Source organism: Camelina sativa, chromosome 15 (assembly GCF_000633955.1).
Source record: "Camelina sativa cultivar DH55 chromosome 15, Cs, whole genome shotgun sequence".
Classification (NCBI taxonomy): domain Eukaryota; kingdom Viridiplantae; phylum Streptophyta; class Magnoliopsida; order Brassicales; family Brassicaceae; genus Camelina; species Camelina sativa.
The window spans coordinates 19,296,112-19,321,605 of record NC_025699.1 but is presented as its reverse complement, the minus strand read 5'-3'; the positions used below and the strand labels follow the sequence as shown (position 1 = coordinate 19,321,605).

General features: G+C 39.2%; 2 protein-coding genes across 5 annotated transcripts; one reads left to right on the top strand and one right to left on the bottom strand.

Moving 5' to 3' along the window:
• On the bottom strand, positions 3,537-4,905 carry LOC104747190 (iron-sulfur assembly protein IscA-like 2, mitochondrial). 4 transcript variants are annotated; one of them, XM_010468776.2, is made up of 5 exons: positions 4,804-4,905; positions 4,555-4,739; positions 4,187-4,311; positions 3,966-4,074; positions 3,537-3,778 (listed from the first exon to the last, which is right to left on the bottom strand). In XM_010468776.2, the coding sequence occupies exons 3-5, from the start codon at positions 4,306-4,308 to the stop codon at positions 3,713-3,715; spliced, it is 297 nt and encodes a 98-aa protein (XP_010467078.1). In that variant the 5' UTR covers positions 4,309-4,311; positions 4,555-4,739; positions 4,804-4,905; the 3' UTR covers positions 3,537-3,712. The 4 variants fall into 4 exon arrangements, with proteins under 4 accessions (XP_010467078.1, XP_010467076.1, XP_010467077.1 ...); XM_010468774.2 differs by having other exon boundaries at positions 4,555-4,731; XM_010468775.2 differs by having other exon boundaries at positions 4,555-4,724.
• Positions 9,105-9,879, top strand: LOC109129127. Its single transcript, XM_019236768.1, has 2 exons — positions 9,105-9,462; positions 9,521-9,879. The coding sequence occupies exons 1-2, from the start codon at positions 9,105-9,107 to the stop codon at positions 9,877-9,879; spliced, it is 717 nt and encodes a 238-aa protein (XP_019092313.1).

Genomic DNA, 25,494 nt, shown 5'->3' with positions numbered 1-25,494 from the left:
TTTTTAAAAAGCACCGCATTTAATCATATTTTGTAGTTTTTATTTTACTATTTTATTATATATGCATAAATCAATAAAAATATATGTTATATATTACTTTTATAAAATAAATTTCCTGTATAATTAATTTTGGTATTTGAATTTTTTACTGTTGTTTATCCTTTTAGTATGTATATAACTTGTTACAAATGTTTGATCTGTTTTTATATTGTAATATACATATATATTTTCTAGCAACTATTACACTTCAAGAACCTTAGTTTTTTTTCTGTTAAATATATTAATATGGTGCAAAATCTAAATTTGAATCATGTTGAAAATTTTTAGCATAGACTGGCCTGCCGTACGCACAGGACAGTCTCTTTCTAATGTCACAGTAATTAGTTAAAACTATAATTTTATAACTTTTATAGGACAATTTTAATATAAATTTATTTTTCCAATTATGATACGCCTCTTGTTCATTATCTTTTGTAAAACATTTAAGCTCAGTTTGTTTTCAAGTCGCGGAATGAGCGACGGCGACAACTTAAAACGGTGGTGATAACGGTAATTAAAAAACAAAATGACAACAGAAAAAGTAAGAAGAAGATGCGGACGTGTCTGATAGAGTGAGAAAAAGTGTCACAGGGGGGAGAGAGAAGTCGCCGGATTTTCTAGCGATTCTTGCAGTAGCTCATCTGAACAGTGCAGCTACTCTTCTTCACACCAGCAGCGACTGATGTAGTATCTTTTGTATCAATTATTATCAATCCACAATTTGCATTAACCAACACACCAAGAATACAAAAATATGCTTAATCTATTCTTAATAAGGAAAAGTTCTTTTATCACAATCTTAGCTAACAAAATGATTCAAACAAAGTAAACAAGACAATGCAAACTCAAGACAATAGAACACAACTAGCAATAATACTGAAAATCAAGAATTAACAAAAGAACCTTGGGCAAGGTAATTGACTTGGGAGATAGCTAATCAATTCTAGATGCCTAAGTAACAATCAAGATCAATCCTATGGCTAGAACACTTATGCAAATCAATTCATTTCCATGATAGAGATCTTATGCTAATTAAGTGATAATCAACAATTTCCAAAGGTAATCACAAGACAAACATGCATTAAGAACAAGTTCAAATACCACTAAGCATCCTAATCATCAATTTCCATTGGCTAGGAATGCAAAGCTCTTGAAAAGTTTGGTTCAGGAATTTCATCAAACACCATGTGGGCATGGAAACCTAAAGTCTAAATTCAAGCTTGATCAAAGCTATCTAGCATTATTATCACTAATCAAGATAGGAAATGCATAAATAAAGCCCTAGACATCAAAGATCAACCATCTATCTCCCTAATCTATCAAGCCCAAAGTTCTTAAAAGATCTACTCACTCATCATCATGATCACACAAAGGAAAGAGTTTGATCTTTGTGAAATCATGATAAGAGTTTATAGATTGAGAGATTAGAAGAAAAAATTGCTATTAAAACTGGGAAATAAAAAGGATTCAATAACCAAGAGTAAACAAGCTTATGAACCCTAAGTGGCTACTAAAACAAGAGATAATATAAGATATGAGTCTCCTTAATAGGTTTAGAGTATTTATAGGAGAGTAGAAGAGAACCTAGGTCAACCCAAAACAAACTGGATCAAACCCGGGTCAAAAATAAAACAAGCTTGATGTGAATTCCATCGGCCATGGCTTGGCCAAGTGGTGTGGCCGCATGTCTTCCCTCGGCCTTGGTTTGGCCGCGTGTGGTGGACGCGTGTGTCTTCGCACCTTCAACCATTTGAACTCCATCGTCCAAGGCTTGGCCGAGTGGTGTGGCCGCGTGTGTCTTCGCACTTTGGTCCATCTGATCTCCAGTTCTGGCTGTATATACGCTCACTAAAACAGGTATAACTCCTTACACACACATCCGATTGTCCTGAAATTACCTCCATTGCAAAGCTTACTCAAGTTCCAATAACTTTGGTGAAGAACTCCAGAGCTAAATCCCCAGGAAAGGTCTTCATACGAGTCGATCTTTGAGGGACTGCAGACTGGTTCCGAATCATCAATCATCTTGTGCGCATCAAAATGTGTGTCTTCCATTATATTGCTAATTCTTGACTTATTTAGCTCCAAAGCACATTTTTCGTGTACATCTCTACTCCAACACCTGAGATACCAAACTTGATGCAAAATGCAACCTAAACAACCTAAATGCTCATGAATATGCACAAAACAATGAATAATTAAGCTTTAAAATCACATAAAAACACAAGATATCAGCGACTCCTCTTCACATTAGTATGAGCTGTTTTGCCTATTTTTCTGTCGCAGCCGCTCATTCAGAGAATTGAAAAAGAACAGGCCTCAATCACTTTTCGTAACTCAGAACTATCATTAATACATATCCGACAAAACATAGCAGATTGCGCATAGAGAGATCTAGGGTCATCCAATATACATTATTTAAAGTTAGAGACTGGTAATACGATAAGCTCATAACCATATGAATCATAAGCAAGAATTAGAAACCGGGCGAAAAGACTTTCCGCAACTTTTTAACCTGAGCAACGTGGTTTTTTTCTCGTACGGTGTCATTTTTTTCCAAATAATCATAAAATGATTCGTACTTCACTCAAATATGTGCACTATTAATTCAATGTTAACCACTAATTAAAACCACTTAACAACTCCTTGGCGCATAAGGGAGTTTTTTTGTAACATATGATGGATTGTTTAGTATTCGATCAGCAATAGAGAAAATTTTGACTATCTTCTTCTTCATATCTTCGGCTCGATCGATAACATGGTACCAAATGCATTTTGCTCTGTTAGGTCATGTGCATCGGTCAAGGAAAATTTTTGGTCCTTCAAATATTTTATTCTTATTTTGAGAGTTTCTTAAGTTTGGTATGAGCATTGGTGTCCTTCACAGTTGGTCCCCTGGAAAAAATAATAGTATTTTTAATTTAAAAATTAATTATTTAAATAAATAAGTAAAAACATATTAAACTTTTAATTTAAATAAAACATATAACATTGACATAAAAACATAAGAAAATTACAAAGTTACAAAAACTTGAAAAAAACAAATTATACAATTAAAACATGAAAGATAAAAAACATAAACCATACAAACATCGAAGATAAAAACAAACATTTTATTCAATTCATAAATTTTTTTTAATTAATTTTCATTATCTGGAAGATGTCCAAAGTTAGTCCAAATATGCTCAATCAAAGCACATATTCGGTTCTTCAATTCTAAAAGACCTTTGAAGTGGATCATCACTGAGATGATTACAAATGGTTTCATGGCTGTTATGTTTGCAGTAATTGTGATTGCACATAGACTGGAGATAGTGATGATGGCGCAGAGAGTGTTCTTGGTGGAGAAGGGAAAGCTAAAGGAGTTAAGCCGCTCTTCTCTGTTAAGTACTCACAAGGACTCACTATCATCAGCTGGAGTTGTGATTTGAGATCTATGAAGTATGATCAAGAGCAGGTAGAGACCAAATTGTTGTGTAAATGAAGAGAAGATACAAGATTCCTCTTTGTATAAATCTTTTCCATTATTCTTTAAAAATAGGATGAACAAATTATTTGTTGAGCTAGAAGCCTACAAAGTTTTGTATCTTTCCCTAGTTATGACATTATACATGTAATAAACAAAAGATCAAACGTGGTTTCTACTCCATGTAAAGAAGACAGATTCAGTGATTCACTGTTTCACCATGAATGAGCTTTTACAACTGCATTCACCTACTGCGGCTGGGTTTTCAGCTACCTAAACACCAAAGCATTAAACAGAAATCAAAAGAAAATCTTACATAAGGTTACTGAAAAAAACATGCAGTTTCAAGATTATATCTTGTCCCCTATCAATTCATCAGGTACATGCAAGAATGCTTTCTAATGACTAATATATGCAATGAAGAAAAAAAAAAGATGACAAAAAGAGGGGTTTAGTTTACCACAAAAGCAGCACGGATCAGTTCCTCCACATAATCAACTGTGGCACCTTTCACGAAGTCGTATGAAACGTTATCTACAACCAATTTGACACCATTCTTCTCAAAAACCCTGCAATGTTCAAGAACAACTATAACTGAGTGATGCAGTTTTGCAACAGAATGAATCATGATTGTTCTAGAGAATGGTAACAGTAAGACTTGAGGTGATCAAATCAAAGTACCTGTCATCATGATTGGTTTTACTATCAAGCTCAAACACATACTGGAAACCAGAACACCCTCCCGTCTCTACACCCAAGCGAAGCAGCTTCTTCTCCGGCTCACTAGATTGTAACTCTTTCATCCTCTAACAAATTGACAACAACACTCATAAAAGTCAAGAGAAGGAGCAAAACAACGACAAACAATGTCTGCTTCCAAGTTCCAACAATCTAAAACATGTAAGTTCAATTCAAACAGAATCATGAACTATGGATGTTATTCGAAACAAACAGAATCTTTCAATCTGAATTAGAGCAAAAGTGATCAATTTTGAATCAGATTTACAAAGAGATCAATTCAAAGCAGCAGATATGAATCAGAATTTCACATTTCAATCCGTTTTTTCCAACTCTTTGAATCTTCTTTCCCACTCGTCTGTCTCATAGTTTTGTTCCATCATATCTCTATCTGTACTATACACGATCCGCTCCTTCCCGATTACTGTCTTTTGCGCCATATCCCTTGCACTTAGTAGCTGTATTGCATCATTCCAATCATCTGTCATCTGGATAACTGAAGTAAGAAAACAAAATTCACTAAGAACTTGTTTGTGTCAGTAATTATGCTTAGAAACAACCTTAATCAAATCGGTGATAGCTCAGATCGGCCGGAGCAAACAAATCGCCGTTATGAAAGAGAGAGAGAGAGTAAAGAGAGAGACTCGGAGAGAAAAGAAATGATCTCGATACTTCGATTTTTTTTGCTTCACCCTACCCATAAAACAACAACAAATTAGACGCCAACACGTGTTAGCAAAATACGTCCCAATATTAGGAACGTTCCTTCAATATATCGTTGATTTATATTTAAATTTAAGATTTTATTACTGAAGGACAGACCATATATACGCTAATGCACATACTCTTACATTGTTGAATTTCACTCATTATATATATTTTATATACATTATTCACTGTTATCTTTTATATTTTATCAGTTTATTTTGTTGTGTAGGAGAAAGATCGAGCAACGTGTAGTTAATTCAACCTAAACCAGAAATACATAGAAGAAAATGGAATAATAGGGGAGATTAGCCTAATCAGCAGCTCACCATCATCCTAAAAGAAAAAAAAGAAAAATAAATTTAAATCTACAAAAGATAAACTAAAAATCCGAAAAAGGCAAAAAAAAAAATTTCACTCGAGAAAAAGAAGCAAGCCAAGTTAAGAACATACTACGACTTCACATAAATTAGAAAATATTTGATAAGAAAATGATCCACAATTTCACAGGAAGAACGCTATATAGGCTTGATTATTCTAAGAGAAAACTCGAATTTGTTCCTAAGCTAGTTAAAAAGTTTTTGTAATCATTAAGATTTGCTAAATAAATTAAGAAAGAGATTTTTTCATCCCTTATTAGTTTCCGGTTTACCATGCAGAATTTATACGTACATTCATATTTATTTTTCACGTCATTCTACTATTTGATGTTCGATTTTACGGTTATTTTGGCTGTTCTTCGTATTAAACTGTTTAAATAGTATATGTTTTCAAGAACCACGAATTGAACTGTTCGGAAAATACTTTTTCAAATTCCCTTTCACTAACCCTTCTTTAATGCGCGAATGTTACGTTAACAGTGACATAACAACTAGAAAGTTTTACTTAACGTAAACTTTTTATTTGCCAAAAAGAAAAGAAGAAAAAAATCACTCTATGCCACCGTCCAAATTAACTCATTTAGAGGATATATGTATTAAAAAGAAAATGAAAAAGAGAGAGAAGAGAAGAAATGACAGTATTTAATTTGTTTCGTTAGTGAAGAAAGAGACAAATATGAGTGGCCCCGTATTACAAACATTATGTAGAAATTTCTCATCTTTTATGTCGATAAAGGTGAAAGAAAGGTAAAGAATATGTATAGGGGTTAAAAAATCTACTACAGTATTATAAATTTTCTTTTTCTGTTACCATATTTCAAAAGTGGTCATCTCAAAGATTCTTTTAAAAAAAGAAAGCTATAATTCTGAAGAAAACCGTTTAGATAACAGATCGAGTAAGCTTACATTATTTGTATTCCTTTGATAAAGGACAGATTTGTCAATGGTAGATAATGTATGTGGAGTCTCGGGTGTGTTCAGGTTGGGATGAGTTGATTAGAAATGGAAATGTACATTAACATTTAATTAATGCCTAATGGTGAGGTGTCTCATGGCTATGTGTGATAAAAAGACTCATCTAAGATCTCCTGAAACGTAGACCATGCAAGTGTTAGAATTAATCTCACGTCAATTGATTGTCAGTCTTCGAGCCAAAATTTTCAAAAACAATAAGTCAATAACTACGGCTGAACGATGCTGACTCTTAAGAGAAAGATAGCTATCATCTTTTTCTCAAGTGATTGTAGTTTTATTCACTATCCATAGTATGGACTATCGACGAGTTCGTAAAAAATTAACTTGAACAAAAAAAATGCATTTTATAAGAAAGAGACTCAACGAAAAATACAACAAATTCATAGGTCAAAGGGAATTTAAGAACTGTAGCTGTGTTTGGTAATTTAAATATTCAGTTTAGCTACCATTTGCTACATCCCAGTATTTGTATTTGTGTTTGCATTGATGCATTATATTTCTATCAACTATTTTATCGAATTTTAATTTGCAACGATCAATACACTAGACATACATATGGACATATCTTTTTTTGGACAAACAAGACCTTTCACTAATTAAGTCCTCAAAAGAAAAAAATTAATACAAACGAAAATCAAAAGGGATTTTTATTAATTATGCCATTTTCGTTTAAAAATTTGTACCAAAGGTCAGTTTTTTGTTTTCTCCTTAGAAATGCCAATTTTGTGGGATAGGGAGAGTACGAAAAGATCATTATAACCTCTCGCTTAATTGACTAAAAGAAGTGGCGGGGGAATTCAAAATTGAAGACATTAATGATGATTGGACCTGCATTTATTGCGAGATGGACAGAAAATTTCGATTTTTATTGTGTTAAAAAGAGTTTTATGGAGTTAATGCTGCCATTTTCTAAAACTAAGCTTTCCTAATCTTAAACAGATCTGAAGAAAAAGGTAGGTAAAGGAAGGTGGAGTTGGTTGTCGGAAAAGTGGATGTATGTATATCTCTTTCATTTAATATGGTCGGTTAGGAGAAATTGGTGTTCTTGCATTAAATATGGCCAACTGCTAATTACCCTGCATTGATTGTGTTAAAATTTGATTCTCTTTCCATTAATTATGCAGATGTTCGGGAGAGTGTGTCTCCTGCTGGGTGAATGGACATGTGTAGATGGTGGTATGTGGAAGTTTTCTGTCCGTCATGGACAAATGGTAAGATATTTGTCTCTCGAAAAAGATACAACGTTTGTGGGGTTGAAGACCAAGATTACAGAGGTTTTGGGTGTCAAAGAAGAGGAAAGAAACATGGAGTTATGCTTTTGACACCCAGAAGACACAATTGTCTTTACACAAGGTAAGATGCCCCCAGTTTCAGTAGACAGTGATGTTGAGTTTCAACAGTTTAAAGTGAAGAATGAAGAGTGTGGTGGACTGTATTTGTATGTTTCCCTGAAGAAGAAGAAGAAAGCGACCGTCGAGGAAGGACATAATATTTTGTCCACCGAGAATGAAACAAACACGACTGGGATGTTGGTAGAACCAAATGGACAATACGATTTGTCATCTGGTGGAGATCATTTAATGTCTACTGACTGTGGACATAATGGGGAAGCGAATGGGTTGTCTATCCCAGTATTGGATAACAGTGTAAGTCCATCGAGCACAGAAGTCCCCGATGAATTGTTGTTAGAATGTCTGAGAAATTTTGAAGACAGCCATCGTGCGGAGATGGGGCACAAGGAATCAGGAGTAGGTGAGAAGCAAGGGAAGAGGAAAGTAGGGGCAGTCGAGAAAGGATACGGAGAGGGAAGTGGTCCATCGGGTAGCTTCGTAGAATTGCCATGTTTCAAAGACTCGGAGGACTATGATTTTGATGAGTGGACAGAATGGATTAACAAAGAATACCCGCAAGAATGGGATCCTTACAAACGTAGGGTGGAGAGGGCAATGGATCCTATTGGTTTTGGGTTAGGAATAGAGCTAGATGAGGAGTTGCCGAACGAGGGCCTCGCACATGATGATGTGATTCATACTACAGGGATGGAAATAGTGACACACAATCCATCGGTGGTAGCTGATGCACCACCAGTGCCTTTTGAGGACATCTTACGTGGTGTTACTACATGGATGGGTGATGCACCACCAGTGCGTGACAATGTTATAGGGAAATAATCTGAATTTATTGGTAGTGGGTTGGAGGAGATGGACTCTGGGTTGGGCGTGAGAGACCGAAGGATCATGGAGATGGACTATTTACGGAGTAACAGAGCAATAATAAGGGAAGACGATCCTCATCTACTGAATGATGCTCCTCCAGTGCATGACAATATGAGAGGAGCCCCAGAGGAAGAAAGGAATATGGATTAAAAATGGCGACCGACAGTCTTTATGTGGGACGAATATTTGCAAACAAAAAGGAGATGCATAAGATGCTGTCCCTATATGCGATGACAAGGCTGTTTAGTTTCCGGATAAGTAAGTCAGATCCAGGCAGAGTTATAGTGAATTGCATAGACAAGAACTGTGGCTGGAGAGTGTATGCAACAACCCATGCCAATCCGATGAACTTGGAAATAAAGACATTGACAATGAAGCACAGTTGTGATGTCGGGACAAGGTCGAGATATGGAGAGAAAGCAACGGCAAAAATATTGGCAGATCTGCTAAAAGCCAAATTCGCAAATGGCAAGAAAGGACCAAGAACATGCGAGCTCCCTGATATTGTTTTGTCTGAATTACACGTGCTAATTTCTTATACGAAGGCTTGGAATGCAAAAGAGCTGGCCATGGAGCAAGCTGGCCATGGAGCAAGCTAGAGGGAATGAAGAAGACAATTATCGGTTTCTATCGACATACTTGCACCTACTGAAGTCAACGAACCCAGGGACGTTGACTGCAATGCACAATACGGTGGACAAAAAAGGGAACGCATTGTTCAAGTACCTGTTTTTTGCTTTCGGTGCTTGCATAGCTGGTTATCAATATTTGAGGAAAGTGATTGTAATTGATGGCACCGCAATGAAATGGAAGTATAAAGGTTGCTTGATTGCAACGAGTGGACAAGATGAAAATATGCAAATTTTCCCCTTGGCATTTGGAGTTGTTGATGGGGAAAATGAAGGAGGATGGGTTTGGTTCTTTGAAAATCTGAAAAAAATTTGTACCAGATGAAGAAGGCTTAGTCTTTGTCTCTGACAGACATGCATCAATATATGCAGGCCTACGTAGAGTGTATCCTTTTGCGCAGCATTGGGCATGTTCTGTTCATTTATTTAGAAATGTGAAGCACAACTTTCATTGCGAAGGTTTGGCTACAGTGGTTTCCAAAGCTGCAAGGGCATATACAGTTGGCGATTTCCGTTATTGGTGGAGAGAAATAGAGAACCGTGGACCCGCGTGTGCTATGTATCTTACAGAAATTGGACTACCACACTGGACACATTCTCACTTCCCCGGAGATTGTTACAATATAATGAGTAGCAACATTTCTGGGTCGCTGAATGCAGCAATGCAAACTACTGTTGATTACCTGATCGTGTCGATGGTTGAGTTCATACGAGCAATGTTGATGAGGTGATTTTATTGTAGGAGGACATTGGCGAATAAAAAAAACACGATGCACCCCGGAGATAGAAGAAATACTTATAGATCACCTGGAACAAGCGGTCGACTACCGGGTGCTATCAGCCAGCGAGTGGACTTACCAAGTCAATGATGGACGCGGCCTTGCTTTCAAGATGGACTTGCAGAATAAAACTTGCACTTGTCGTGTCTTTGATGTACTAAAGGTGCCTTGCTGTCACGCTTTAGCTGTGAGAGGAGTGCTGCAAATTGATATTTACAGCCTCATTGGGGAGTTCTACTTTGTTGAGCCGTGGAGGAAAAAATATGAACAAATCATTATGGCAGTACCAAAAGAATGGGATAGCGATATTCCAGAGGCTGTAACTGAAGAGGCTGTTGATCCACCTCGAATAAAACACGGTGGTGTGAGGTCGAAGAAGAAAAGGATATTGTCACAAGGTGAAAAACATAAAGTAAGTTTCTCATGAGTGATAACTTTGGTTGTGATTACTTTTGAAGTGATCTAATGCAAATTTTTTTTGATGTAATTAGAGGAAAAAGAGGAAGACACCAAACAAGTGTGGAAGATGTTTTGGAGTGGGACACAACAGGAAAACCTGTTCGCAGCTGATTTGAAGGAAAGGTTCCAAAGTATTGATGTTTTCTGTAGATGGCATCTCATGTATGTGTTTGGGATGGGTATTACCGTTTAGAAACTGAAACATTGTTGATTTTTCAACAGAGGCTACTAAACTATTTTGCAGGTGGCTTCCATGAATCTAAGTTGGAAGAGTCTTTTTGTATCTTAGGTTGGAAGGGTCTGTTTTTTATCGTCTATCGGTTGTATTATGTCTACTTTTAGCCTCTGTAGACATGCGAACTGATAATTCAGATTTCTAATGTCTTTTGTTATGTCTATCGCAGTTATGTCTATCGGGTTTATTATGTCTATCGGAATTGTAATGTCTATTGAATTTGTAATGTCCCTCGGGTTTATTATGTCTATCAAGATTGTAAGTTCCTCGGTTATATTCCTATTGACTTTGTTCATATTTTTGGCTATCCTAATAATGTCTACCGGATTAGAATGTCTACCACCATTAACTTGTGTATAAAACCCGAAGATAAAAGAGCCAAACACCTTAATTCGTTGTACAACCAGATAACAGATAGACAAAAAAAAATCAAATACATGTCCCTCGAGAAAGGGTGGACTAAAACAGCAAAGCAATACAATTTTCCGAATAAAATAAAAGGGTAGACATAATCGGGGTAGACAACAAAATACATATCCATATGTCCATCGCATTGGATGGACATATTCGCCAGGTGATACTCAGTATCCAAATTTCCTAATGAAAAACCCAACTGCGAAGAGAAGGACAAGGAGAGAAATTAAAGTGTACAAAACAGAAGCATATGTCGGCCGGTTGCGTTTTGGGTGTGTGCTAGGAGGTGGGAATCGCTGAACAAAAGCCCTGAAGTCTGTGTACCCAGCATTTAACTCTGCGACCATCTCATGGAGGTTGTCGATCTGTTCGGAATTTGACTTGACACGAGCAAGGACCGAGCGAGGATCACATCTTTCACCCTTGTATGTGTAAGTTATGAACCGCAGCATATGGTCGTCTGTCTCCGAAAACATCGCCTTGATATCGTGTATCTCCTCCATAATGGCTTTGTCCCACCACTTGCTATAGTGATGTCCACCAGTCTTGCGAGGAGAAAAAAATGGTTGAGGGAGTCGGAATGGACAACATATAGAGAGAGAGATCGAGAAGTCTAGAATTTGAAAAAGGAAAATACTTACACCACTTTTCTTGCATTCATAGACAATACGTCCAATGCTTGGTTCGTCAGTTTTAGTAGACATTTTTAGATGACTCCCACAAATGCACTTCTGAGGTATGCCATAGGTAGGGTCTCCATAACGTCGAGACCTAATAGACGAAGCAGATGAAGGAGAAGGTGAGGGTTGAAAGTGACACTGATTAGATGACTCGGATGAAGATGAAGGTTGAGAATAACTATACTGACCCATTTTGTTAAAGAAAAATTTGGGTAGAAAAGAGGCGAAAGAATGAGATAGAAGACTTATGGGGTGTGGCGGATTAAAAGAGAGATGATTCCTTTTTAATGACATTTAGTAAGGGTATATTGGCCAAAATAATCTTCTGTTGACTTTAAAAGAAGGGACTGTCAGATGTTAAACTGTCAACACGCAACAGACACGTGAGTGATTTGCCTCAACTGTACAAAGCATAGAGAAAGGATAAAGTAGGTATCACCTCCACTTAAACATAAAGAAACACGCCTACATTGGGTTACATAAATATCTGGGTCGTACAGTGGGTCAAGTTTCCACCCACTTGTTTACATAAATATCTGGGTCCTAATTAAAATAAGTAGCAAAAGGATAAGGAAGGACGAAAATTACATTAGGTAACCGATAGTGTCATAAGGAAAGAAAACAAAAGATTTGTGGGTTTATAAGGAGACAACAAACTCCTGGTAGACATCTACAGCGTAGGACATCCGAATTTGGTCCACCAGTTCTTCGGTAAAGGAATCCGGCATTACTCCTTGGGCATGGAGCTCGATAAACTTGACGGTGAGAGGACCACAGTCGCCGGTCCTTTCATTCTGGTAAACATTCTCCAACCTCGCCATACTAAAACCTTTGGCAGAGGGATGTCCGTCGATTCTGGGTCAACAAAAGTTTTGACAATGATCGGGAGCAAATCCATGAAATGCTTCATAAGGCGCGGGAGTTTCTTGGGACCATTGTTGATAATTAACAGATCAAGGACAAAGATGTTCGCCTTTTTCAGGTTAATAGCTAGTGTGACCCAGTGGCGTTTCCTCCTATTTATAGGTACGTAAACTGTATCAACGTCGGTGTACCATGCCAGTCTCACGGATCGGTTATGGACAACCCCTCTAACGTAGTTTTTAATAATGATGTTCCAGGAGAAGGTATCCTTATGTTTGCAATTCTGGAAACGCCGTAATTCAATGGTTAACATGTTGGAGAACCAGGTGTCAAGGACAGCTATCCTTGAATCGCGAAACTTATCCCCATAACGCCTCCAGATCAGGCTGAGCATTGCTTCCATGTGCTGCAATAATCAATTAAAACTCCATTACTAATATAGTTGATTCAAAACTGTTTGAAAGGTCGGAAGTAACTTACAGGGGTATCAACCCAGTGTTTTGGCGTGTATATCTCCGTGAAGAAACTGCGCTTGACATTGATACCATCAATAATGTACTCTCTGCAAAATATGATCATGTCCATCAATTTATGATCATGTCCATCAATTGTGAAATATATATATAGGGGAAAGGTAGACCAACAAATAGTATGATGTGGCCTATACTTTTTGTCGTAAGCTTTGAGCTGTGCGAGAAACTTCCGCTGAACTGATGGTTTGATGACTTTAAGAGGAAGGAAAACATCGTCTCATGAGCTTGATTCCGAAGCTTGCTGTCCCCTCGGGGAAGTAGAACACTGGCCATAACGCCTAGGAACTGTCCTACTTCTTTTCATCGGGAGTGGAGTAAGATATTGGTCGGCAATAGGGTTACGACGTTTCCTACTAGCTTTGGTGGGTACCTGTAAAATTCTATTACCATTAGGAAGCACATGAATGTAAATAATGTTCAAAAAACATTTATAATATAATGGGACTCTAATTTAATTCACATCAATCCTACCTCAACAATTGTTGCATTGGTTTCATTAGGATATACATCTAAATCCTGTCCATCTCCATCTGCATCTCCATCTCCATCTGCAGCTGCATCTGCATCTGCATCTGTATCTCCATCAGTATCTCCACTGGCATCTCCATCTGCATGTCCATCAGCTGCATTAATGTTCTCCTCAGACACAATCTCTTCCTCAGCGTCAGAATGGTCACCGCCAGACATGTTTGTTTCCTGGTCCCCCGGTGAGTCAACCGTATCATGCTCATGAAAATCCGGTGGACATAAGTACATGAGAGTGGACAAGTTGTGTTAAACAGCATGATTTGTCCTCCGCATGTTTACCTGATTCTCTATGACGATGTGTGGTGCCTCATGTGTATCACTGGGTTGGTTGGAAAGTACCGGCTTCTCAGGCTCATCATCAGGTCTCCAGTCAGAGTCCTGTCAAAAAGTTGTTCACTTACGCAACATTTATAAACTCGTCCATCAGGTCAAAGAAAGAAGAAGAGACAAACTACCTCATGTTGTTCTGGAAGTAGTGATTCCGTTGTGTTGTCCTCTTCATCAGCTGATGCATCTTTTTCATGATGAATAAGTAATTGTACTGGATTTAGGGTGTAAATATGTAAAATAAGAAAGATAATGCATTTGTGATTATGTTAAACCTCATCCGTAGAGGAGTTGCCTAGATCAACATTATTTGGACTGTGAGCGTCTGCATTTAGTCCATCATTCCCCTCCTAATATGTGATGGCAGAGCATGTTAATACAAGTTATGCATGGGGAGTAAAAACTGGTAAAGACATATTGTTTACTAGATCCGTAGTTGCTAACCTCTGAGTCTTCGATCTTTTTGTTGATAGTCGTGACAATGTTTTGGATGTCCACCCCGTAATTATCCTATCTTGATTGGTTGAACTTGTCCACCGAGTATGGATCCTTGGTAGGTGGTGAGCTAAATAAAACCCCTTCTCTCCTCGAAGTGCTGAGTATGTCATCATAAATCTCGACCTTTAAAAGACTTTTCTCGGCATCCCACACCTGCTGAATTTTGGAAAAGTGTTCATTGTTTTTCCGGTCAACCTCAAATAAAAGTTCCTGTGCAGTGTAAGAATCGAGAGGAACATTTTCTTCTCCCACAGACGCACTCTGTTTCCGTTTGCCTTTGTTTTGTTTTGTGGTTTTCGGTAGGGTAGACTTAGTTGCCAGTTTTGAAGGTAGTTCCACCGGTTGGCTAGGTCGATCGTGTACGATACCCATAAGTAGGAGAGTCGCCAGTCCTCCATGCCAGACATCCAGCTTAAACTCGTGGCCGCCCTTGATTTTTTGGCAAATGTAATCAACTCGCTGATCTTCAACCTCGTCATTCCAAGAAATTGCCATTCTGTCTATTGGATCGTTAGAGTGCATAATCCATTTGACGTCAAGCTGTTTATGGAAAAAGTAAAAATGAGATGACATAAAGACAGGATCTAACGTTTTACGCTGTTTGGACAACATACAGAAGAACTTACATTTATTGCCATTTCTCTGTTTTGAGGATATTAGAATTGTGGAATGACCTCAACGTGGTAAGATGCTGAACAGATCGGTCCGTAAAATTGAGCTCATCATCAGCGTCAGGGAGATAAGTCTCCAACATGGGGACCACATTTAGGATCAACAACTAGAAAGCAAGTGTGAAGCCATGTGTGGCAGTATGGGACCGCATCAGCTTTTCGTGTAAGACATCAGGAGTGCGGTTGAATTTGCCAAAAATAACCGTCTCTATCGTCCGTTCAAAGGATTTCCTTCCCCATGGGTAGTGGACAAAAGTCTACAGGTCCTTCAACATCTCTGCTACTTCTTTTGATGCTCTAACCTTTGAAGAGTCGCAAAGAAGTATACCTTCTACTATAACAATTAGTGCAAGCCGTATCCTACGATTGCCGTCCATTCTATCTTCTTTAGGCAATAACTTGTCCCGCTTCAACATGTGAACAAGGTCACGGATTGAGTAATTTTCTTTTAGACCAACCAGAGTATACCAGTAATGTTGACACCCTTCGGCTGGTGTTTGCAACCTTTTCGTCTCTAACTCAGGAGGGTAAGGTGTACATTTTAGGCCTGTGAGGAGACCAAACTCACGGAGGGAAAACCGAATAGGTTGTCCACCAAATACAAACCACATTTCGTGAAGCTTGCGGGTTACAAGGGACCGACAGAGCACTTGGTGGACAAGTTTACCAAATAGTGAACTTTTGCGGACGGGTAGTTGAAACAGATGACCAAAGGGAGATGCTTTCAGCCATTGAAACTCCGGAGTTCCCTGAAGAACATCTACAATGTCCAGCAGATACTCTGGCTTTGAGTATGAATTGATGCGACCTCTAGCAGGATAGCGGTTGGTGGCGAATAACCTAGGAGGGAGTAAGGAAACATCAATATCCTGAGTAGCTTCCGCAGGCAACGGATTACTATTATCCCTGAACACTCCACTAACTTTGTTCAACGGATAACAACAATTTTCATCAGACAAAGAGTATTTTTGGTGAGAGTTGAAATTGGTCCATCATAGGGTGGACATGTACCTGGTCTTTCTGATCTGGTCCACCATGGAGACATCATTGTCAGTGACGACACCAGCTACAAACTGGTCCTCCGGAGGCATAACATACCTAGTTCCAGCGTTGTCATCATACCTGAAATGGAGGCATAATAAGGAGCGACATAAGTACATTGGGTGGAGAAGTATCGGTAGACAAAAAGAGAATGAAGATAGAAGTCCCGTGTGGACAAACACTGGCTGCGGTAACTGGTCCACCTGATCTATTACAGGGTCGGCGCTTTCATGGTCAGCAGACCTTGACTGTTGACACTGGTCCTCCGGAGGCATAACATACCCAGATGCAGCGTGGTCATCAGACCTGCAGTGGAAGCATAATCAGTAGCGACCTAAGTAATTTGAGTGGACAATTAACGGTAGACATCTGGTCTAAGAATGAGCCAAATAAGTAAATTAGATGGACAAATAAAGGAAGACAAAAACCTCTCTTGGTGGATGTTGTCCATCGCCCCAACAACCCTGCACATTTGGTAACTTGTGAGCTACCCGAAGACATAATGATGTTAATAAGCAAAGGTGGACAAGGACCATGTTCTGATGATTTTCTATACATAAGTCGGATCTTCAATTAGGTATGAAGATGGATTTTTGTAAAAAAGCAAAGGTGGACAAGGACCATGTTCTGATGATTTTCTATACATAAGTCGGATCTTCAATTAGGTATGAAGATGGATTTTTGTAAAAAAGCAAAGGTGGACAAGGACCATGTTCTGATGATTTTCTATACATAAGTCGGATCTTCAATTAGGTATGAAGATGGATTTTTGTAAAAAAGCAAAGGTGGACAAGGACCATGTTCTGATGATTTTCTATACATAAGTCGGATCTTCAATTAGGTATGAAGATGGATTTTTGTAAAAAAGCAAAGGTGGACAAGGACCATGTTCTGATGGTTGTCTACCAGTAAGTCAATGGTCTATCATGATACAAATAGTGGGTGGACAAAAAAAACCGGATCTTCAGGCAGGGTTACCAAATATCTGGTCTATCAGCTTATTTTCATAATTTGGTGGACCAAAAAATGGATCTACTAAGTAGTCTATCAGATCAATTTTCAAACCTAGTCGAAGTACGCGGGTCTAATGATAAGTCGAAGCAATTAAACAGAGACAAATCTGGGAGAGGCGGGAGCGGCCCTTGGCTCTCCATCGCTTAAAATCTCGGCATCTGCCACACACACACTAAAACAAGAAAGACGAGCAGCTAGTTTTTTTGGATTTCTTAAAAAAAAAACAAAAAAAAAAGTTCTCTTAAATACCAAGGGTCGGGTTCGGAAGAAGGTTCCCCTGTGTCGCCGACTTCGGCAGTTGGAGGCGGAAGAAGAGGAGGATTCGGCCGTAGAAACGACTGTATTAAGTAATTCATCATAAATACCCACGGCGACGGGCGTGGGAGAGGCGGTAGCGGTTAGAAAGAAGAGAAGATGAAGAAAGAGAATTCAGGGGACAGAGGCTTCGAAACAAAGATTTCTCTTTCTGAAAACAGAAGACGAACGGGTTGTGTTTGTGTCTAAGTGATTAAAATACTTTTAAATTAATTGTTTTGTTTTATTAAAATTATTTTCTTTAATTTTAATCTGATATTGATCTGAGGGTAAATATGTCTTTCTGCAGTGTTCTTGTGGCAGGCGGGAGAAGCAAAAATCGGAAGTGGCATTCATGAGAAAGTTGTTCAATGTTCATGGCAGGATTGACAATTTTCTCAAAATAAAAACAATACAATAGGAATAAAGATAGAGGTTTCATGAGTTTTCTAAGGAGATGATTAACTTTGAGAAGCTTGCAAAGTTTTAAAGATCTTGTGAGACCAAGACAAATTTGACCATGAAGACAGCCTCCACAAAATCTTTAACGAACAGGTGGCCATTGAAGGCTAGCTCGATTAATTCATATGAGCTTTTAGAAGGGTTTGTTACGGGGGAGGCGCAAGTTAGGTTTCTTGCCGGCATGAGAAGGTTCAAAAGCATAAGCTCAAGGTTCTTCAAACTTTTAGGCTTATAACTCAAGCCTTTAGGAGAAGCTACAATCAGGAAACTCAATGATAGGTGATAACAGAATTTTTACCCAAGGTATCAATTCTCTATGTATTTATAGTACAAAGGGTTATCAATCCAAATGGTTGTAATGCAAGCAGATAGAATGCAATCAGCACTATGCAAGTCAAGCCAAGTAATAAAAGAGGTTTGAACTAATAACCTAACGTGAACATAAATAAAAAGAATAATGGAAGGAACTACTCGACCAAGGTACATGATGCAAGCAGTCGAGTACCAGATCGAGTATGTGATCGGGTTACAAGAAACTAAGAACAGAATGATGAACCACTTGAAAGTCCACACGATGCAATTGATCGAGTACTTGATCGGGTGGGGGATCGAGTTATTGCAAAAACTGTAAACAATCAAAATACAAAAGATTCTAAGGATGGGGTAACCGGTTCATAAGCATTCCTAATCAACCTAGAATGTTTTACATGCCTCAAACAATCTATTCCCTAGACAATGAGTCTCTTACTCTTGCTAATCCATTCTCATGGTAGAAACAATCAACCCTAATCACTTCTCTACCCAACTATCGTTGGAGAAACATGACCAAGCAGGGAACAATATCCGATCCACTAATGTCAATGAATCCATTACTCATCTAATCTTTTAGGCTAAGTAAATAAATCTCTGGCATTAGTTGGTTTAACAGTTTCAACAAACATCTTTCGATGCAGTAACACCTAAGATCTAGTCATTTGCTGGGTTTAGAAAATGAATTTAGAAAAGCTTAAGCTAAAAGGTAGAAATTAGACATTTGTTGGGTGTAGATTAGAAAGGATCAAAATTGATATATGTGCCTTTGGGTAGATTGGATCCTATTCTTGTATGCATCTGTTGGATCTTACCTTTAGGCTAGCATTCTCCTAAAGCTCAATCCATTTTTGTTGAGAGAAACCAGTTTTAAAAAGATAAACCCTTTGAAAAAGAGACCACCTTTGTCTCTAACCCATTCATCCTAGCCAAATGAGTTTGACGAAAACGCATTGCTTGATTCATGATTTACTGCTAATAATTGTTAAAGGGAATGACGAATCTGAATACATGTGTAGATTAGAGGTAGAATCAGGTTTTGTTGTGAAGGGCGTGGCGAAAGTTCTTAAGTAGATTCCCTTACCATGCATCTTAGAGTTAATAACTTGGACATTGAATTTAACTGACCAATCAGTAAGTTTTGGTTCTGAGTCCCCACTTTTAAACCTCATCCTCTTACTTTCTTACAAGAGGTCTAGCAAGAGAGAAGTTTGGGGGTGTTGATAACTCTCCATTTTACTCTTTCTTACGCATCTTTTTAGTCATGTTTTGCATGGTATATAGCCTAGCCTTGGCATTTTTAGGTCTTTAACCTTAGATATTTGCATTTAGGTGATTTAGGGTGTTGCATTGTTGCATTTTGGATAGAAACAGGTGCTTTGGAGTCTAAAAAGAGCAAGAATGAGGTGAAACCCGAGCATGTATCCGATGATGTGATCGTGCAAGAAGAACAGCCTGAACCTTAACCCGATCAAGAGGATCTAAGTGCAGGAAGAACTACCCGAAGCACAACCCGAGGATGTACCCGACCCTAGCCTCATGTAGGCCTTCGGACAGGGCTGTGCGGCTAGGTCAAAAGGGGTTTCCATATATAAAACCTTTTCTATTTTTCTCAAAAAAACACGCCACAAACGACAACATAGAGAGAGCGAGGGCTACATAGGCGATTTCCAGCCGATCTAAACTCCTTGAATTTATTTTTAGTATTTTTCCTTTTTTCTACTTTACAATTTTACGTTTTCAAAACATTACTGTTTTTTATTTGTTTTCACTTTCTTTTTAATATAATTCAAGTTTATTTCGTTTTCTATGTCGTTTGTGATTAGATCTGAGTAGTGAATCAAAGTTTCTAGGGATGTGATAGGTTAGTGAGTGTTCTTAATCGATTAGGATGTTTTAGATTGATTGTTCTTATTAGTGTTCTTAATGCTAGTTTCAGACCGAAAGGTTGTGTAACACCCCGACTGCCACCTCTTAGTGGGCCTTATGTCCAATCCCAGTCCATGGGTCCATCTTCCTTAATGGGCCGCACATCCTCTCACAAGGCGCATGAGCCCATCCATATCCGACGGTCGGTTTGCTACGTCCGGGAGGCTTTAAAGACTTGTTACCGTCCCTACAAATCACCACATGATCTTTCCCTATGTTTTATCCTCACTCGCACAGTTCCGAGAGTCACTTCCCGGAAGGTCAACCATCCTGTGACTACTCAAGCTCAAGCACGCTTAACTCTGGAGTTCTCTCAGGCCTCTTGACCAAAAAGATATGTGCGCTTTGGTGACATAGGTGGCCAAATTAAGTCTTTTAAACCGCTCAGCAAGATTCTGATACCAGAGTATCACAATTCACCCCCACTAACAAATCGCAACGTCCTCGTTGCACACCAAGACCGTCACCCCCGACAGTGTGAGCCCACTCGACTCCACACACGTTTGGGTTTGACTCTGATACCACTTGTAACGCCCCGACCGCCACCTCTTAGTGGGTTCCATGTCCAATCCCAGTTCATGTGTCCACCTTCCTTAATGGGCCTCATGTCCTCTCACTTGGCTTGTGAGCCCATCCATATCCGACGGTCGGTTTTCTACGTCCGGGAGGCTTTAAAGACTTGTTACCATCCCATAAAATCACCACATTATCTTTCCCTGTGTTTTATCCTCACTCGCACAGTTCCGACAGTCACTTAAGGTCACCCATCCTGAGCCTACTCCAGCTCAAACATGCTTAACTCTGGAGTTCTCTCAGACCCCTTGGCTGAAAACATAAGTGCACTTTGGTGACATAGGTGGCCAAATCAATTCTTTTAAACCTTTCCGCAAAATTCTGATATCGGAATGTCACAGGTTGAGACTAGATCTAGGGTGTTTCCACATCGAGAGATGTTTGTTGAAATACTTGAACTAACTAATACTAGAGATCTATTCACTTAGCCTAACTCTACTCAACAGACTCACTAACCGCTGACATTCTGCCCCTACCACGACCACGACCACGTCCACGATCAGCAACAGCTCCACCCGTAACCATCTGCACTACCCAGAACAGAAAGCTAAGCATACAATTCAAAACTGCACACAAAACACACATCTTACCGTGGAATCTCATTGAAGGCTCGAAGAGGATGATACTAGGACTCCATACCACAAACAAATTGACTAACTACTCATAATCAATTTCCATTTACAACATCATATATCAAGCAACATGAAAATAATTCACCTAGTTAGATTCCCTAACCGCTCTAAACCATTCACTTAACCATCCTAGAACCGTAAGGGCTCTGATACCAAACTGAAACAACCATTTTTTATAATAATAATAACATATAGTTAAGCATCCCTGATATGATCGTGGCAAGCACGGAGCCAGAAGCTGCAGAAAAGCCGGAGATGGTGGGAAGGATCACTCGGTCAAGAGCTAAGGAGATGGCCAAGGAAGCTCATTCACTCATAGTTGACGGGTCATTCAACCTACCAAGGATCCAAGTCTTCAACATATCCACCTTGAAGACTTCACCCGGTAATGAGGACTAGGTAACTTAGGTGTGAAGTTTGTACTCTTTTTCCCATAGCTTAGTTTTGTCCCAATGGGTTTTCTCAGCATGGTTTTTAATGAGGCAAATGGATCACTATGTCGAGTTATCTAGAAGTCATTACCAATGGGGAATAATGTACTTCTGTACTAGTACAAGTGACTTCTGTACTACTAGAGGTCACCTAGACGTTTTGCTGTTTTCTTATTTCCTTAAAACGTCTTGTTGTTTTATTTTGAACTACCTGTTGTTTGGAGTGTCGAGACTAGGGTTGATTATAAAACCCCATAGCACGCCTCCTTGTTCTTTAGCGAAGAAGTATGTTGAACAAGTATTGTTAAACTTTTTCTCTCAATTCGAATTCTTGAATGCGTTCTTGATTTCTGAGTTTCTATACACTTTGTGATTCAGAAACTCTTCACTTTTGTTTTCAATCCATATAACCATCAAAAACAATCCTCACCATCTCATCATTGTTTTATCACTCGATCACCACCATATCCACCCACATTATCATTCACGCACCATCACCATCGAATCTCATCACTAGTCACCTGTCTTCAGCCTTTCATCGGAGTTCCATCCTAGGGAGATCGTATTATGTGGTATCAGAGCCAACTCTGTGCCAAAGGCTAAGCGATTCTAAAAACCCTAATCTCTTGTGTTTTTGCTTAATTTCGTTGTTTAGTTTTAGGGTTTGAAATTTTTGTTGTTCGTTTGTGTCTAGATCGAGTTCTGTGAGTTTAGGGTTTAGTTTTGTGTTATTTTTGAAATTTGATTGCCTTAGGGTTTAATTATTTTGAGTTTGTTCGTTATAGGGTTGGGTGTCGATCGATTCTCTCGTGGTGTCACTCGACACTAGGTCTGTAGTCGTGTGTTTCTTGTTTAAAATTCAGAGTCTTAGAGTTTATTTTCGTTTCTCTCATTCAAGGAACATTTTACTTCGTGTTTCTTCTTTAATTTGCAGGTACAATGGAGCTTTCACCAGAAGCTATGGAAGCTTTGAACCAAGCCATGTCTAAGCAGATAGCCGAAGTAAACAAGACAATGTCTACTCAGTTTCAGCAACAGATGGAGCAGCTCAGTAACAAGTTTGAGAAACAGATCAAAGATATAGCTCAAGCAACTAGCGCTTCAGATCAGAGTTCTTCAGAACCGCCTAGTCCTAATGAGGCTCTCCGCTTAGCTAAAGGAAAGGCACACGTGGGAGCTTCTTTCAAACTTACACGGATCAGAACAGCTAACTCACCTACTGGGGGAAGAGAGACTTGTTTCAATCAGAGAAGAGATACTCAAAGCACAGAATGAGAACATCGCAGAACTGGTAGAAATCCTACACGTCCACGACGAGCTGAACAAGTAGCTGGGCATTGAATATACTTTGATAGAGATAGAGAGTATTCAGAAGAAGATGAAGCTTCAGATCATAGCCAAGAGACAATGAGGAGAAACAGAAACAGAGATCACGGCAGGGAGTAGCTAAGTCATCTCAAGATTCAGTATCCTTCATTCCACGGTACCAATGATCCCGAGACTTATCTAGACTGGGAAAGGAAGATGGAATCTAACTTTCAGGTTCAAGGTACTTATGAGTTGAACAAGGTGAAGATAGCCATATCTGAATTCAATGGCTATGCTTTGTTGTGGTGGGAGCAGTTGGGACTTACTAGACATCGACAGAGAGAGCCTGCTATCACTACATGGGAACAGTTAGTCACGCAGATGAGAAAGAAGTTTGTGCCTACACACTACCAGAGAGAGGCTCTTAACAAGCTTAGGCGTCTCATTCAAGGTACCAAGTCTGTTAGAGAATACTATCAAGAGCTAGAAATGTTTATGATCAGGGCTGACCTAAGGCAAAGTGAAGACATGGTTATGTCTAGATTTCTTGGAGGTTTAAACAGAGAGATTCAAGACAAGGTAGAGCTGCAGAACTATGAGGATGTTCAAGAAATGGTACATAATGCAGAGCTGACTGAATCGCAGATTAAGAGAAAGGGAGTGAGGACAACATTTACGCCTAACATGTCCAAGCCAAGAGAGTTCAGTAAACCCGCCTTCACCAAGGATAGCAAACCCGCGACAGCCACAGTCAAAGAGGAAGTTAAGGTCGATTTCAAGCCCAAGAGTAGCACTTCTACAAGTCATATCATGTGTCTCAAATGCCAAGGAATGGGGCATTATTCCAGAGACTGTCCTAACAAGAAGATGTTTCTTCTTCAAGAAGGGGGAGAGATTGTGCTTGTAGACAGTTCAGAGAGTGAACCAGAGTCAGATTTCGGTGAAGAAGGTGAACCAGCAGTCATGGGAGAGATGTTGGTAGCACGCAGAGCTTTAAGTGTTCAGATTCATCCAGATGATAGAGGACAGCGTGAGAACCTATTTCACACACGGTGTATGGTTCAAGACAAGGTATGCACCTTGATCGTTGATGGTGGAAGTTGTACTAATGCAGCTAGTGAAGAGATGGTACAAAAGCTTAATCTCAAGACCACTTCACATCCAAGACCTTATCAGCTACAGTGGTTGAACAACAAGGGAGCTTTAACAGTTTCGCAGCAAGTGATGGTGAAACTAACGATTGGGAAGTATGAGGATGAGCTGCTTTGTGATGTGATTCCAATGAAGTCAAGTCATATCCTTTTGGGAAGACCATGGCAGTTCGACAGAAGAGTATTTCATGATGGCTACACCAACAAGCAGTCATTTGAGTTCAAAGGACGCAAGGTCACTCTTCTACCACTTACACCCAGCGAAATCTACAAGGACCAGCTTCACATGAACCGCAAGGATACAGAGAAAGTGTCTCACAGCCTGTACATCAATCACAGCGAGTTCAACAAGCTATTTGATCCAGAGATGACCACATTCATGTTTGTTTATAAAGAGACACTCACCAGTACCAAGCCAGCAGAAGAGCTTCCACACGAGATGATAGAGATTATAGAGGAGTACAAGGATGTATTTCCAGAAGAGATACCTCCAGGTTCGCCGCCAATACGTGCGATAGAGCATCAGATCGATTTGGTACCAGGTTCAGCACTACCGAACAGACCCGCTTACAAAACTAATCCAGTAGAGACCAAAGAGCTTCAGAAGCAAGTAGAAGAGCTGATGAGCAAGGGACATATCCGAGAGAGTCTCAGTCCATGTGCAGTACCAGTTTTGCTTGTACCCAAGGAAGATGGTTCATGGAGGATGTGTGTTGATTGCAGAGCTATTAACAACATTACAGTGAAGTACAGACATCCGATTCCGAGATTAGATGACATGCTGGACGAGTTATGTGGTTCAACAGTCTTCTCAAAGATAGATTTGAAGAGTGGGTATCATCAGATCAGAATGAAGGAAGGAGATGAATGGAAAACAGCTTTCAAGACCAAGCAAGGGCTCTACGAATGGCTAGTCATGCCGTTTGGTCTCACAAATACTCCAAGCACCTTCATGCGTTTAATGAATCATGCTCTCAGACCTTTCATAGGCATCTTTGTGGTTGTGTACTTCGACGACATACTCATATACAGCAAAGGTCTAGAACAACACTTAGAACACATCCGCCAAGTTCTAAATGTTCTTCGTTCTCAATCCCTCTTTGCTAATTTTGCTAAATGTTTATTCTGTACCACTAAGGTTANACCATGGCAGTTCGACAGAAGAGTATTTCATGATGGCTACACCAACAAGAAGTCATTTGAGTTCAAAGGAC